Source organism: Perna viridis, chromosome 10 (genome assembly GCF_037379345.1).
Source record: "Perna viridis isolate PV_CMFRI_1.1 ecotype Kerala chromosome 10, ASM3737934v1, whole genome shotgun sequence".
Lineage (NCBI taxonomy): Eukaryota > Metazoa > Mollusca > Bivalvia > Mytilida > Mytilidae > Perna > Perna viridis.
In genome coordinates, this window is record NC_142454.1 from 39,084,835 (window position 1) to 39,101,482 (window position 16,648).

The window sequence follows — 16,648 nt, forward strand, 5'->3', positions numbered from 1 at the left end:
CATTCAACAACTCAGAATTTTATGATATGGTTGTTTAATATGTCTACCTGCCTTGTTGAATATTAGTATTTTAAATTTATTGAAATTTTCTGTTAGACGCCAATCTTTACAATTTTTTCCAGCATCCATGTTCAGCTTATCTCTGAGTCCGGATGCTAATGATGATAATAAACCACATCATATGCGTACATATGAGGCAAATTATAGGACGGCCACGTGCCGGGAATTTAGTAGAATTGTGTGTGTGTGTGTGTTTTTTTTTTTAGATACATTGATAGATCATTAATGAATATCTTAAATAAATTAGGTCTAAGATTACCACCCTGTTTAACTCATAGGTTATTTGGAAAAAAAACATGGAAGTACATGTGTTTTGTGTAATCTTTATATAATATGTACTAATAGTATACATATATTTTATAATGTTATAAAATTTAGTACCAACATTTATTTTCAAAAGTTTTAGTTTTATACCAGTGTGAATAACAGTGTCAAAAACTTTTCTTAGATCAACAGAGCAGGCATAAACTCTTTATGAGAACAATATTTTTCACTGTGAAGTCAGCCTCTTATCTTGACCTACACTTAGAAATCGGTGGTAAAGAAAAACTATTGACCAAACTTTACGACAAACGTGATGACTTTTCATTCAGAATTGTCAACTTTCCTTTCATCTGTTGCAACATCCCTTCAGCACCTGCGTATGGAGTGTTCATATCACAACTCATACGTTATGCCAGAGCTTTCCGAAACTACGCAGACTTTTTGTATCGCACTAGAACTCTAACAAATAGGCTTCTGGAACAGGGTTATGTTGCTACAAGATTGAAGTCATCACTACATAAGTTCTATGGTCGTCATCATGAACTCGTGGATTGTTATGATGTATCCATCTGCACCATGAAAATTGATTCAACGGGTCATAGTTTGCCTTTCCTCGTTTGTCTACCCCGGACTTGACTTTTTATGAGCAACTCGGCGGGTGTTTCTAGAAAAGTAGAGGACGCTTACCCTACCGGTGCACCTGGTTCATGCTCCCAGTTTTTAGTGGAGTCCGAGTTGCTCATTTGCTTTTGTTACTTTGTATGTATGATTTTAGTTACTGTATGTTCTTTGTTGTGTATGTCTGTTTTCCATGTCGGGTGTTTGTCCCTGGATTATATTCTTTTGATTACCGCTATAACCTTGGTTCCCTTGATTACTCTTTCAGTTATACACTTAAGAATAAACATGATCAGATGTTCTTGCTTTATGTGTAAATCCAATATTACAATCATCAATAAGATTGTGCTTTTCTACAAAAAAATTGTCCAGTCTAGTATTAAGTATAGAACTGAATAATTTCTCTATTGAAGCGGTTATGGTTAGACCTCTGTAATTATTTGGATCATTAAAATTTCTGTTTTTGTACAGTGTCTTAACATAGCATTCATTCCAGGGATAAATTCCATATGTTAAACAAGCATTGCAAATCCTCATCAAATAAGTCGTTATAAATGTTTGATTACATTTCAATATAATATTATTGGTAATTTTATCTAACCCAAGTGACTTGTTATATTCCAATTCATTGATTGCTGAAGAAATTTCTGCATATGAAATTTGATAATTAAGTTCATTGGAGCTAATCATTTTTTCAGCTTTTTTTTTATAGTTCACTTCCTGGTGTTTTTAGTCGAACAGGATTAACAGAGTTAAGATCTTTAAAATGGTAGTTAAGCCACTCTGTGGGAGAGATATTATTTCGAACATCTCCATTACCTTTATTTTTTCATGCATAGATGAGTTTCCAATATGACTTTGGATCATTGTCATGCAATTCAAGTTTTGTCTTCTATTAGTTTTTTTTTCTAGATTTTGTATATTTTCGGTTTAACTTATGATAATGATTTCTCACTTGGGGATCATTTAGGAATTGAGAATATATTTTACAATAGATAATTAGATTATGTCTAAGTTTACTTAGGTGGGTTTCAAAGCATTTTTTGTGTGGAATCTCTTTTTTCTTCTTTTTAGTACTACCAGAGCGTCAACTGAGCAGCCGGCGCAGTAGGACGTTATCCTCTGACCGATCGAGTTCTTCGGTCAGGTGTCTCGAAGGTTTGGTTCCGCTGCAGAACTGGTTCATTCCCGATTGTCCAACATTTTAAAATTATGGAGTTCTGATTGTCCAACAACAAAAGTTCTGATTGTCCTACTTTCATTGTTGTTAATTAAACAAAGTATGATCATCATTATAATTTGAGGGTAGCAAGGGATTTCTATTGTAAATAAATAAATAATAAATTCATATTTATATAGATTAAATGTAAAACTATTTCTTAAAATAGATGGAAGACAATTTTAATTTGAAATACATATTTATTTTTTATAATATTGTTTTGGATATTTTAATCTGAAGCAAACAATAATATCAAAACAAATCATACTTTTTAAAAGAAAATATTTGATATATATATTTTTTTAAATATCCAGTATTTTTAATGCTTCAGGAATCAAATACTATATGAATTAATAATGATGTTGATTTGAGTATGAATTCCAGCAATGCAAATTATTTAAAAAAATCATAATTAAAATGTACTTTTATTTTTTTTACTTTTATTTAGAAAAACACTCAGCCGTAGTTCATGCTACGGAACAGGAGCGAATATATACATACAGTTTACAATGGAAACGAAATGAGTAGACAACAGACAATATTTTTAAATACACAAAAACAAAATACACTAATTCATTGTCACACAAATGTATTGAAATTCAAAAGTACATTTAGCCTTATCATCACCGGAAATTATATCACGTGGTTTGTATTTTACAACACGTTTATAAAAGAAAGTCAAACTCTCATATAGGTTTAGCGGGTTAATGTGACAATATGTGTACTAGTATACAATTTAAAAAAATATATTTATATATGGGATTACTGTGTGCCTACAAAAGTTGTGCAACTTTTGCGATGAAGATAGAAACTCTTAGGTTAGTCAATACATTTGTGTTACAATACATTATCATTCCATACAATTTATTAACATTCGGATTGGCTGTATAGTAACCTGGAATATACTTATTTCTAAGTTCGGTTACAAGATCATGATTGCACAAAGCAACATAATGAAACTCATCCCCCAGACCTGTTCGACATAAAGTGCAGACCCGTTCATGTTGTGGTGTTCCGTACCATCTTCCTGTTTCCATAGGAAATTTTATTTTGCATGTTCGAAGTTTACATATAACTGTTCTGTGATATTTTTTGAGTCTCAGTAAGTATGGCTCGAGACGAAACTCAATTTTAAACTTCGAATAAAAATTTCCTCTGGACGAAACATCAATATCAGAATACCATTTCTGTATGAACTGGTCTTGTAAGATCTGTTTCACAAGAAGTTTAAGAAAATTGATATTAACATTCCCTTGTATATTCCAAATTTCACTATATCCAATATCATCAAAAATTGATTTTATGTAACATATCCATTTGAAAGATCGATCACCGTTTTCATACATATTGAACATAAGATTATACAATTTACCAGATAATTTATCTGTGTTATTTACAAGTTTAAACCAGAAACATATCATTTTAAGCTTGATGCTGATTTCAATAGGATATCGTCCTAACTCTCCATACACCATAAAATTTGGAGTAGATGAACGGAGATTGAGGATTTTCTTGCAAAATTGAAGTTGAATTTTTTCTATATTTGACTTATTTTCAAAGCCCCATATTTCTGAAGAATAGGTTAAAATAGGGGCTACTAATGAGTCAAATAATTTCAATTGCAAATCTATGGGAATACTTATGTTATTTACCTTGTAATAAAGAGCATAAAGAGCTTTTTGTGCCTGCTCTACGAGTTTGTTTCTGGACTTATAAAAATTACCATTATAATTGAATATAAGACCCAGATATGTATACGAATCAAATATTTCTATATTCTGCTCAAAAATATTAAAATGTACCCTTCTAGTAGATTTCCGCTTAGAAAAAATTATAATTTTTGTTTTTGAAACGTTCACAGTCAGCTTCCAAGTTGCACAATATTGTTCAAATACATCTAAAGTAGTTTGTAATTCCTCAGGTTTATCCGCAAAAATTACAGTGTCATCTGCATATAGAAGTATAAACAATTTAATATAAAATCCTATATTTTCTAAACTTTTTGTATCTAGATATTGTAAACTTGAAATAGAGTTTTCGGTAAAAAACTCTTCCAGATCGTTTAGATACAAGGCAAACAGAAATGGAGAGAGTGTTTCCCCTTGACGGACCCCTATTTCACATGGGAAATATTCTGTTTTAAGTTCTCCCATTTTAACACGATTTAATATTAGTGTACATGTTCAAAATGACATTAAACACTTTCCCACTAATATTATTTTTTAATAATTTTTGAAATAATCCAACTCTCCAAACTGTGTCAAAAGCTTTCCTGAAATCAATGAAAGCACAGTACAATTTTTTACCTGATGAAAGATATAGAGAAATGAGGGAGTGAAGAATAAATATATTGTCCTGTGCACTATAACCTTTCCTGAAACCACCTTGAGAGTCAGATATAAGTCGAAATTCATCAGACATCTTATTGAGTCTAGTGTTTATCACAGAGGTAAACACTTTACCCAAGTTGGATGTAAGACAAATTGCTCTATAATTATCTAAATCACCCCGATCACCTTTGTTTTTGTATATGGGTTTAATAATTCCAGACAACCAAGTATCAGGTATCAAGCCCGTATCTAAAACAATATTGAACAATTTTACATATATTGGCAACATATTGGCAATAGAACTTTTTATAAATTCATTGACAATTTCATCGTCACCTGACGCTTTACCATTTTTTAAAGATTTAATTGCCAACTTGATTTCATCTTCAGTAATAGGACAATCCAAAATGGCAATCACAACTTCATCAACATTAAAACTATCAGCATCAGGATCAAACTCCGTATCATCGTCATTTTTATTTAACGATTTAAAGTATTCGTACAATTGCTCAATAGTGATTTTATTATGAGCATTTGTTCCTCCTTTTCTTACTCGATTCAAAATTTTCCAAAGTTTTTTTGAATCTTTCTTGGAGGTTAGACGTAAATCTTGTTCGAATCTGTGCTGATAATTTTTGTAACTCGTATTCATTTGCGATTTGTACTGTTTACGAGCCTCCCGGTTTTCTCTATTCTTAATAAAACTATACCGATTCCGTGCCTTATGAAATTTTGCACGTGATTCGGCACACTTTTTATCGAACCAAACTTTATGATTTTCTTTTTCGGTACTACGGCGCTTTGGTTTGCCAAATGAAGACAATGCCGATTTTTTAAAACAAAGCACCAATTTGACGGACAACTTCGTTTAAACTATCAACAGACACTTCACCTTGACCCTGTGACCGAATTTCTTCCAATTTTGTTTGTAACTCAGTTAGACATGTGACGTCATTATTAATCGATTCAATAAACCGGTTCTCCTTATTACTCACCCATCTAGGGACATGCGTAGGTGAGTTATAAGGTGGAGGCGTGGGATTTATAGTAACTGTGCGCACTGAAGCATTGAGACAAAACGTAATACAATTATGTACGTCAGAAAATAACGGATCAAAGTCATTCACATTAAAAAAAAAACTAAACAATTCAAAACAATGCGAAGACAATAATACATAGTCAATTAATGAAACATTTTTACAAGTTTTAATACCGACTTGGTAGTCATTTCCTGGTAATCTACCATTACCTATATACAAATTATTTCTTTTACCAAACTCAATCAATTTATACCCAAAATTATTTGGAGCTGACTGATCTGTAGAATACCTTTGTAAAGGAATATTATTTTGTACTAACACCTGATAATCATATACATAAGACAATAGGTCATCATCATCTACAATTTCAACTAATATTTCAAAGAGAGAGTCTTCTGGTATAACCACATCATTCAGAAGCTTAGTTTTAGCATTAAAATCACCAACAAGACAGACATTACAATCTGTTTTACTGTTTAACACCAACATTTCATTTTCTATATCTGTAAATGCTTCATTAGAAGCATACTTAGTATTTTCAGGAGGTATATAAATTCCACCCAATAATAAATTTTTGTCAGTTCTCAAAATTTCTGATTGGATTTCCACCCACTGAACAAAATCACAATTTGTAATATGAAATTTTAAAAAATCTTTTAGCCCTTCTCGATAAACAATTACAATTCCACCTGATTTCTTTACAAATTTCGACCTATATTTTGAAAAACATAAATAACCTTTTGGCAAATTGCCTTCAATATCATCATAACTATCAGTTTTTGTTTCTACAAAAATTAAAATGTCATTTGTCTTTATTAAATGACAAAATTCTGGACACAACAATTTGGACTTGAGCCCACAGACATTTAAACACGATACGTGTATGTTTTTTAACACATCACTACCAACTTTCACAGTTCGACTCCTGTTGGCGAGTTCCTAGCTAACCCCAGCGGGAGGGGGGATGCAAAAGTCACCACGTTGGTTTCCGGGCTGACCAAAGAATTGCGGAGGTGGTTCCCTGGACACTTGAGTTGGAGGAGGTATAGTAGGTTGTCTACTAGTAGATGGACGTTGATTGTCCATAGGAAATGCCTGTTCATTAAGGGGGTTGAATAACTGGTTCCCAACGTACAGTTTATCCAATACTAGTCGTACATTACGATTACCCTGCTGCTTAAGCTCAATCATTTTCGGGATAAGTTCTTTTCTCCTGTTGCTTATTTCAGTGGGGTATTGTTGGAAAACTGCAACGCCCCTTCTCCCTTTGAGTTTATCAATGGCAGCTGACCTTACCAGTTCATGGTCACTATACTTAGCAAACTTGGCAATAATGTTCCTGGGCTTTCTGTCAACCCTTTGTCTAAGCCTATGAACATTACAGAATTCAATATTTTGAGCATTGTCAATACCAAGTTCAGTATGTATAAAGTTTTTAACAACCTCTTCTGCATTTTCATTTTCAGGATCTCGGGACTCCTCAATGCCATTAAAAATGAGGTTATATTTCATCGAGTGAGCCTGCATTTCAAGAAGTTTTTCCTGTAGCATACCATTTTCAAACACAAGTTTATCTCTTTCAGTTTCTAAGCCAGACACCCTGTTTTCAACTAAATTATAGTGGAATTCCTCATTAGTTAATCTATCTGATTGCTGTTTTAAATCATGCCTTATATCTTTTATTTCACAGTTTATTTTGGTAAAATGTGATTCCATAGCTGACACTCTGGCAATAAGTTCATCTAGCTTATCAAGTTTATTCAACCTTGTATTCATGAAGTTTATGGTTTCTAGAATTGTTTGTAGTGTGTGACTATCACATGTAGATATGGGTTGCTGATGAGTAGGTTGTGGGACTTGAAGAGAGTTATGTATAGGCAAATTTGGTACACTTGGGCCTGGCAGATGTTGAGTCATGTTGAACATGGGTGTAGTAGAAAAATTGCTTATAGGTGTGCTATGTTGCTGTTGTTGAATGGAGGGATGAAACATGGTTGGATTGGTACTTCTAACACCGTAAATAGACTCATTTGCATTCGCAATGGCTTGAGATAGCTCGGGTGAACTAATGTTTACATTCGGTATGGGCGCCGCCATATTGCTATCGGTTGGGGTCCGAGTACTTTTTGATTTCCTTTTTCTCTTACGTGCCATAGAATAAATCCACAAAAATGTCTCATTTGATATTCATATTGATAACAAAAGCACATGATGTTATAAGATAATAGATATCTAACCAAAAAAGTCTGATATATAAAACATATTGACGGAGCTCTAACTCGTCCGTCCACTCACTTCGCCTCCATTTCGCCTCCCTGTAATATATGAAGTGTACTTTTGTAATGAGTTGTTGCACTTCAAACTAATTGCTTAATAATATGCTTCATTCAACAAAAATGACAAATGATTTACATGTATAATTTCATATTTATTTAATGAAACTAAAACATTTGAATATTACATGTATAAAAAAAAGTCGCCTTTCACAAGCTTAGAGCTGCTGCAGGCCTACTCTTTGATACCTGGACCCGTACGGGGCAATACAGGAACAACAAACCAAAAGAATAATCGAGATAATCAGCTATAAGCTATAAAGCATCAGCTAAAAAATGCTGATGCAACAAATTAAAACAATAAAATCCAAGACAGACAGAGAACAAACTAACTTCACAAACCTAAATCAACACTAGTATATTTTTTCTTTCAATGAACACCCCTTATAGAACCTCAAAACTATCTTTGTCAAAACATTTTCTAATTAACCAACATGTATATTCCTTATCAGAACATTCCCAATTGTCCAACATTTTTTTTACCTTTTTTACCAGTAATTTTCAAAAGTTGGACAATCGGGAAGACACCGCAGAACTACTGATACATGTAGGGTCCCCGTAGGGGGCGGCAGTGCGAGACCTAAAAGAGGATAGTCAAGACTGTTAAAAACATTGTAGCAGTAGTAGTCATCTTTTCTGGGTTGCCTTTCGAAATGGTTTTAAATACATGTACACCGGCAAGTTCGACTGATTTTCTTCTATTGTCTCTTCGACCGATCTTCCGGGATCCGCATTTCATTTCATGCATGTTCATGGTTAGATATACTGGGAATAAAACTATCGATTTTGCAGAAAAATATTTAATCCAAACCATGAAATAATTTTAATAGTAATAAACACATAAAACATTTATAGACGATATATACTGAATATTACATGTCAAAATCTTGTGTCACATGTGGTATCAACCCGAGGCTTCTATATCACCTCAAGGGCCACTAGCCTGCGGGGTGATGGTTTATTCTGGCTATTCCAACATTCTAAAATTTATACGTAAAAATTATAAAATCCATGTAGGAATAGCCAGAACGGTTGTATAAACAAGGGATTAAGTTTGTGTATACTGTAAAAACAAAACTTTAATTGGAATTCTAAATGTGTTGGAGATACCTGTCACATTTTTGCTGTATGTATGAAATTTTATTTGGGATCTGTAAAGGTTCATGTGAAAATTCTTATGAATTTTAGACTTGCAAGTGTTTAGGTGTCATTTAAAGTTTTCTTTTTTAACAAATAAAAAATAAGATTTTTTTTTCACAATTTTATTAAATATTCAATATTCATGATGACAATAAGTCATTGATAATACACGCTTTATAAGTACATAATATTCAAGCACTGATAGCATTGTAAATAAATGAAAATAAGCAGTAAATAAAGTTAAAGTACACATGATTTGTTTAAAAGAATCATACAATAAATGCATAAATAAAACATACAAAGCACAACAGCTCAAGCACTAATCAAAAGTTCACAAGTCTACTCTAGATGCAAAAGATGAGAAGCAGCGTAAGCAAACGACTGATGTGAGTTCCTGGTTCTGTAGATGAATCTTTAGTGTTGTCAGTCCGGAGTCGATCTCTCGGTATTTGCGTTTTCTTGGGACACGTTTACCATCGGCTTGCTACTGGAGCAAGGTGCAGGCATGGACGGCTTCTTCGTTTGTTTATTAATTGACTGAATTTAATTTTCATTCTCTATCTTCTTTCCAATATTTCAACATTTTAAGTCTATATTTTATATGTTTATTACCATGAAAAAAGTTATAAATTTGACAAAAATAGCCCCACATTTCTCTAAAACACTTTATAATTTTGCTAATAAAATGTTTAAATCCAATGATGAATCCCAAATTTACCCGTAAAATTAATTAGGCAATAATTACTAAAACAACAAAATCTACTAAAACAACATCCATTGTTCTCTGCATGTAGGAATATCTAGAATATATATTTTTAAAATGTTGGAATAGCTAGAAGACACCGGGGTGATATAGGTCGAGGGTTGATACAGCATGTGATACAGATTTTGACACGTCATGTTCATTATATCATATATATTTAACTAAACTTCAAGTATGGTCTGTAAAGGGGTGCAATATAGGGTATGCTATATAGGTCTAGGGGTGTGATATAGGGTATGCTATATAGGTCTACGGGTGTGATATAGGGTATACTATATAGGTCTAGGGGTGTGATATAGGGAATGCGATATAGGTCGAGGGGTGTGATATAGGGTATACTATATAGGTCTAGGGGTGTGATATAGGGTATGCTATTTAGGTCTAGGGGTGTGATATAGGGTATACTATATAGGTCTAGGGGTGTGATATAGGGAATGCGATATAGGTCGAGGGGTGTGATATAGGGTATACTATATAGGTCTAGGGGTGTGATATAGGGAATGCGATATAGGTCGAGGGGTGTGATATAGGGTATGCTATATAGGTCTAGGGTGTGATATAGGGTATGCTATTTAGGTCTAGTGGTGTGATATAGGGTATACTATATAGGTCTAGGGGTGTGATATAGGGAATGCGATATAGGTCTAGGGGTGTGATATAGGGTATGCTATATAGGTCTAGAGGTGTGATATAGGGTATGCTATATAGGTCTAGGGGTGTGATATAGGGTATGCTATATAGGTCTAGGGGTGTGATATAGGGTATGCTATTTAGGTCTAGTGGTGTGATATAGGGTATGCTATATAGGTCTAGGGTGTGATATAGGGTATGCTATTTAGGTCTAGTGGTGTGATATAGGGTATACTATATAGGTCTAGGGGTGTGATATAGGGAATGCGAGATAGGTCGAGGGGTGTGATATAGGGTATGCTATATAGGTCTAGGGGTGTGATATAGGGTATGCTATATAGGTCTAGGGGTGTGATATAGGGTATGCAATATAGGTCTAGGGGTGTGATATAGGGTAAACAATATAGCGTTAACTAAACACTTATAATGCATATACAAAAAAGGTATATTTTTATCTAAATATATGATATATGTCTAAATATCGACGAAGCAAACAAAATAAACCTAAACAAACGAACAAAAGTTCAATTAAACTTTATTATACTCGTCATCGAAATAGTTGAGTAGGGATACATTTCGGTACTCAACTTCCTGCGAATCATAGACCAATTTCCATCCATACTAGTTTTCTGGTAAACGCTGTTGGATAATACTAATATTGCTTTTAAAATGGAGAAAGAAAAAGAGAAGAAAACTGAAAAATACGAAATGCGTTGCCAAGATGAAAAGAGGGAGTAGCATCATGAGGCTCCATTTTGGTTCAGTATTTTTTTAAAGTATATAAATGAAAACGTAAATGCACGCACTTACTAGAACATCTTCCCGCCCACCCTGCTCATTCAAATACGTGTCAATTATGTAATATCCACGAACTGCATGTACACAGATACAGTAAATACACCATCATACGTTCTGTACAAATAGCCGGTAAACAAATATAAAAGAAGGTGGAAATGAATTGACTCAGACAGATGGATGTTGTATATAGTAACTTAAGGGGATATTAACATATCGACATAAACATTAAATACGTACTTATGTACAATGGGGAGTGAAACTGTAGTTTTCGGATTTTTTCTTACTTTTCTGACCATTTTGATTGTATTTAGTGAGTACTTGAAAATATTGCATGTGTGTTAGCAGAGGAATTTGTATAATCCAACATGTATCATCTTTTGTTTTGTTTTGTTTTTTGTTTTTGTTTTTGTTTTTGTTTTTGTTGTTCGTTTGTTTTTTGTTTGTTTGTTTGTTTGTTTGGGCTGGGTGGGGGTGGGGGGGGTTTCCAAACTTTGTAGATTATCTGAACATGCGTATTCCAAAAACTGTACCTTATGTATATTAATATGTTTCGACATTGAACGGATTCCACAGCTTCCGTGGTATCATAATTATCTTCAGGATTATATCCGTCCCGAGGGTTACGTAATTACTTGTTATATCATTATGTCCGTGACTGAATATCACGCATTTCAATATAGGGAACGTTCTAGAAAAGGACATGCTTTGTTTGTACACTCTTGGTCTGCATGATAAAAGATAATATTGTAAAATTGGCTTCGTTAAGTATGAAATGCCAATATTTTTTTTTCAACGTGATTCAAAAGCATTAACATATATATCAGATCTACAATAGGAGTTTTGGGCCTAGAGTTTTTTTTAAAATGCAATCCAAAAGTCATAGAGCCGCCGTCTGTCTGGATTTTCTTTAGTAGAGCAAGCTTCGTGATGGCATTTCTAGTATCAGCTCTATCGCCTAGATTCAGATTAAAAGATTATCGATACTGGAACTGTTCTTAATGTGTCAATATACCCGCTCCTTTATCATTTATCCAAGAACAGATTTGTGAGAGGCTGAATTGGGTATTATAGATCATATGCAGAAAAACAAAACACTACCGGATTATAGTAAACGCGTCACACTCCAATGTAAGTTAATTCACTGGATATATTAAATTAATTTTTACTATTCAAATACTAGTAATTATACTTCAATTTACAGAATAAATTTAAGTAAACGCCTATCAATGCTTTGGTATAAACAATTACATCGAAAGCGTTACATACGAAAATATAAGAATACATTAGCATGTAGTAATACACACATAATTGCATATATCCTATATCCTAAATGAAATAGATGTACGTATATCAGTATTCCTCAGATATAAGATATCCTCTCGCTGCATATACGATTATCTTACCGACGCACCTGATTCATAAACACAGTCTATGTTGACGGGGTCCGGATCCCCTATTTGAAATAAGGTATTTGGTTTTTGTATGCTGTTGTTGATATTTAATTTGTTCTCTTTGTCTTCAAGAATTTTGAAAGGTCTCATTGCAGCGGTTAGTAACAGAGGAAACGAACGTATTCCGCTGCATGGAGCTTGTATAACTTCTATGAAATTAACCTATAGACAACGTAATAAAATCTTCTTTCAGCGGGACCAACAGAAGCAGGGGAGTGTTGTAGATATCGTGATGGTTATGGGTACAGACGAGTTGCAGATCAGTGGTGTCCTGACCTCTGTTGTTACTATCCTTTAACAAGAACGTTTGGATGCTGTAGGGACTTTGCCTTTCGAGCAGCAAGCCGAGATAGAGCTGAATTCTGCGCCGACTGGTTCTCGTACAAGTCAAATTTGTAAGTTATATACATTATGTATACATTATGATTGTAAAAGTAGAAGATGTTTAAACGAACGGTAATAACAAAATTACAGAACTAATAGATTAAAGGCAGTAGTCAAAAGGTTTGTTTGTTTTTTGGGGGTTTAACGCCCGAGCAGCAATATTTCAGCTATATTCAGGCGATGAACATGAAGTGAACGATAACATGAACATGAAATGATGATGAAATGAAAAATGGGATGGGACACAAGGGCAATGGGTAGTCAGTAGTCAAAAGGAAAGTCCGTATAAACTGCAGAATCAGGGTATAAAACCGGCAAGTTAAAAACCACAACAGTGGTCCTGGCTTGGTACCAGCATTTACGATGGAATTAAATGGTGGATTTAACCAAGTTTTAACGCTACCGAATGCTAGTATAAACACATGAGGGGAAATCTGCGACCGGAAAAGGCTGGGAGCACCAATACTACAACAGACGAATGGGAAGGACAACGCTTATATCACAAAAGAACTAAAAGTGCAAACAGAAAAACGAACACAAACCCGACGCTTAATTCAAGTAGCAGTTCCCGCTCTTGAATGACACCTGCAATGGTATATATTACTTTTACTGTTAAAGCAGTTATATTAAGGCTTTCTGTCATTCAAGAGTTTTGCTTTGATTTTACATAAATGGACAATTACACACATAACTGACAGCTTCATCGGAGGAGGATCCCGAAATTTTGAAAAGGGTTCCAGATAAAAAGGGGGTTCCTTGCTATTACATCGTATTTGCTCATTTTTGCCCAAATTTATGCAAGGAATTAACAAATTTTTCCAAAAATCCGCCATTGGTATAATACAGTATCAAAAGGGATACTGCAATGTAATACAGGGATATTTAAGCTGTAAAATCTATAACGCATAAAAAAAAGTAAACACACATGACCGTTACAATGATTCAGCTACAGATTGTCGTATATGTACGTAGTTGTATGATTAATTCACATAAGCGTGCACCTAAACATGCTCTATGTATTCAGGCATAATTCACTGACTCTTTGAACCTTCAACCTTAAAAGAATGTATTAGCCTGCAAGGGAGATAATTTATTAGACTACAACGGAGGTAATTATTAATGTTCTTTTTCTTTTGTAGGTGGGCACCAATACTGATTGCTGTTATTGTTTTACTGGTTATTCTTTGCATAGTTTTTGCTTGTTGTCATATGTGTTGTTTTTGTTTTTGATAATTTTGCAATAAAATTTAACAATAGAAATATAACGTATATTTCATTTTCTCACATAAAAATTCGACAGAAGAAGGATATTTTTTTTTAATTACACCATACGTAGAAAGGCACTGAATAGTAACAGAATGATAGTCCATATAAAAAATGGCAACATCAAGGCAAAAAGCCGGAAAGTTGGGTTCAGACTTAACTCGACCTTGTAGTTTGGCGTTTCTGACGGAATTTTGGGTAAAGAAACTAGGTTTTATAGCGCTCTAAACATCCCGCTTTCATTACAGCTTCATATATACATATTTCCGGTTTATTGCAATACAAGCAGGCAATACAAATTAAGTTGCCTTTGAAAAAATTGGGAAAATAAGTAGTTAAAAAAGTACAAAAGATTTACTGATGATATTATGAGAATCCATCGTCTATATAATATTCTATCAGAAACAGGAGATCTGGATATCGGAAAAAAACTTATTTCTGGCAGCATAAGAGATGTTTTTTAGGACCTTGGTCCAAAAGCATGTGTTTCAGGCAAAGATGGTGCGTTATGTATTTGAAAATGAGAAGTGAGTTGATGTATATGGTAATTAATCTGAATAGATACAACATTGTCACATTCTAGATTGTACAAGATTATAAAGGAGGAATGTCCTCCATGCCCGTAGACAGGAAAATGGGGGGGGGGTTTACATCGACTCGCGAATCTCGACTTTGATAGTCAGAATTCAATCTAAATGCCGAGTTCAATAGTGCTTGCATGTTGGTTTCTAAGTGGAGATTCGTCCGAACCCCCCTTGCTACGGGTATATCCTCAACTGAGAACTGTCTTTTAACTTATGAGTTTATTCTTCACAAACTGACCTTTGGGATCCTTTGACACTGAAATTGTTACTTAACATCAAAAGTACAGTAGATGATCCATAGGGAGGTGGACCAGTTGTTGGACCACGCATTTATTATTTTCGTTTGTTACACAATTCGGACAAAAATGAGTAAGTAATAGCCCGAAACCCATATCCCTATATAATTTTTAATCGGAACCCAAACCTTTCTTAAACTTCTGAATCTGACCCCGAGTTTAATTCAGATTGCATTGTGCTTTAAATGTGTGTTAAAAAAAAACAATAAAATAATTGAGAATGAAAGATTTTGCTTGCACATGCTAGAACACTGCACCGGAAGGAGAAAGATAAAGGATACAAGAGTTCACATGCTAGAACACTGCACCGGAAGGAGAAAGGTAAAGGATACAAGAGTTCACATGCTAGAACACTGCACCGGAAGGAGAAAGATAAAGTATACAAGAGTTCACATGCTAGAACACTGCACCGGAAGGAGAAAGATAAAGGATACAAGAGTTCACATGCTACCCGTGCTATTGGAATGGGGTGGTTAAATTAAAAGCAGCGAATTTTCGAAACTTTTGATGTTGCTCCACTGATATATATGTTCCAAAACTTTATAAAGGTGTGTTGTTGGCTGCTTTGCTCTCTACTCTGTCGATTGGAGGGGTTCTGGTTTGACATAATGCAGTGACCTTTTATTTGTAGTCCTTATGTTACTTGTAAGAATAGAAAAAAACCTGCTCAAGTTGGTATGTATTCGTTTGTCTCTTTGACATATGTATTTGTCTCTTTTTCAGTCAAATTATAACCACGTTCTTATATGATGGCTTCTGGACATAAGTTCAAATGAGTCCAAAGGTAGCACCATGGTTAATGACATAAAAAAGAATCACGAATTTAAACAGATTGACCTTATACAAATGGATTTAAGTAAAATCTTTTCCCGTAAAAAAAGAGAGGCTTTTCTTACAAATGACACATTATAGTAAAAGAAAAACAATTCAACATGAATGACAAGAGACCTTCTGGGTGCCCACCAAAAATATGTATAGCATTGAAATTTTCATTTCAACGATTCAAGGACCAGTCGAAGACATACCCCGGATGTGGGAAATGGAAAGCAATTGGATTTAAAATTAGCTTTTCAAAGTTTGGTAAGGTTTTTGTCTCTCTCATACAGCCCCCGTTTTATGGTCATATACAAAATTAAAAAAAAAGAACACAGAACAAGAATGGATGTGGTGAATACGTCAAATAGACAGCAACCCACCGGGATGAAAAATGTCTAAAGTTGTATGTATTGGCATGTAAGAAATAGTAATGCACTATGCTTTAACGTGTTTTCATTTATAACTGATATTAGATTATCTGTTTTTATTGCATACAGAGCATCAATTATATAATTCGTCTGCAGAGTGTAATTAGTCATTCTGTTCTCTTCATTCTATAACATTTAATATCTATAATAAATATAATATGTGAGGTTTTTTTTATTTTCATTTCAATATATTAATTAATTTCAGAGTAGATTTGTTATCTTCAATTCTTT

General features: G+C 33.9%; 1 protein-coding gene across 2 annotated transcripts; it reads left to right on the forward strand.

The window, feature by feature from the left end:
* Positions 1-11,293: 11,293 nt before the first annotated feature.
* LOC148605701 (uncharacterized) lies at positions 11,294-14,290 on the forward strand. 2 transcript variants are annotated; one of them, XM_088550596.1, is made up of 3 exons: positions 11,294-11,505; positions 12,840-13,041; positions 14,170-14,290. In XM_088550596.1, the coding sequence occupies exons 1-3, from the start codon at positions 11,442-11,444 to the stop codon at positions 14,258-14,260; spliced, it is 357 nt and encodes a 118-aa protein (XP_088406722.1). In that variant the 5' UTR covers positions 11,294-11,441; the 3' UTR covers positions 14,261-14,290. The 2 variants fall into 2 exon arrangements, with proteins under 2 accessions (XP_088406722.1, XP_088406723.1); XM_088550597.1 differs by lacking the exon at positions 11,294-11,505 and adding an exon at positions 12,140-12,323.
* Positions 14,291-16,648: the final 2,358 nt, after the last annotated feature.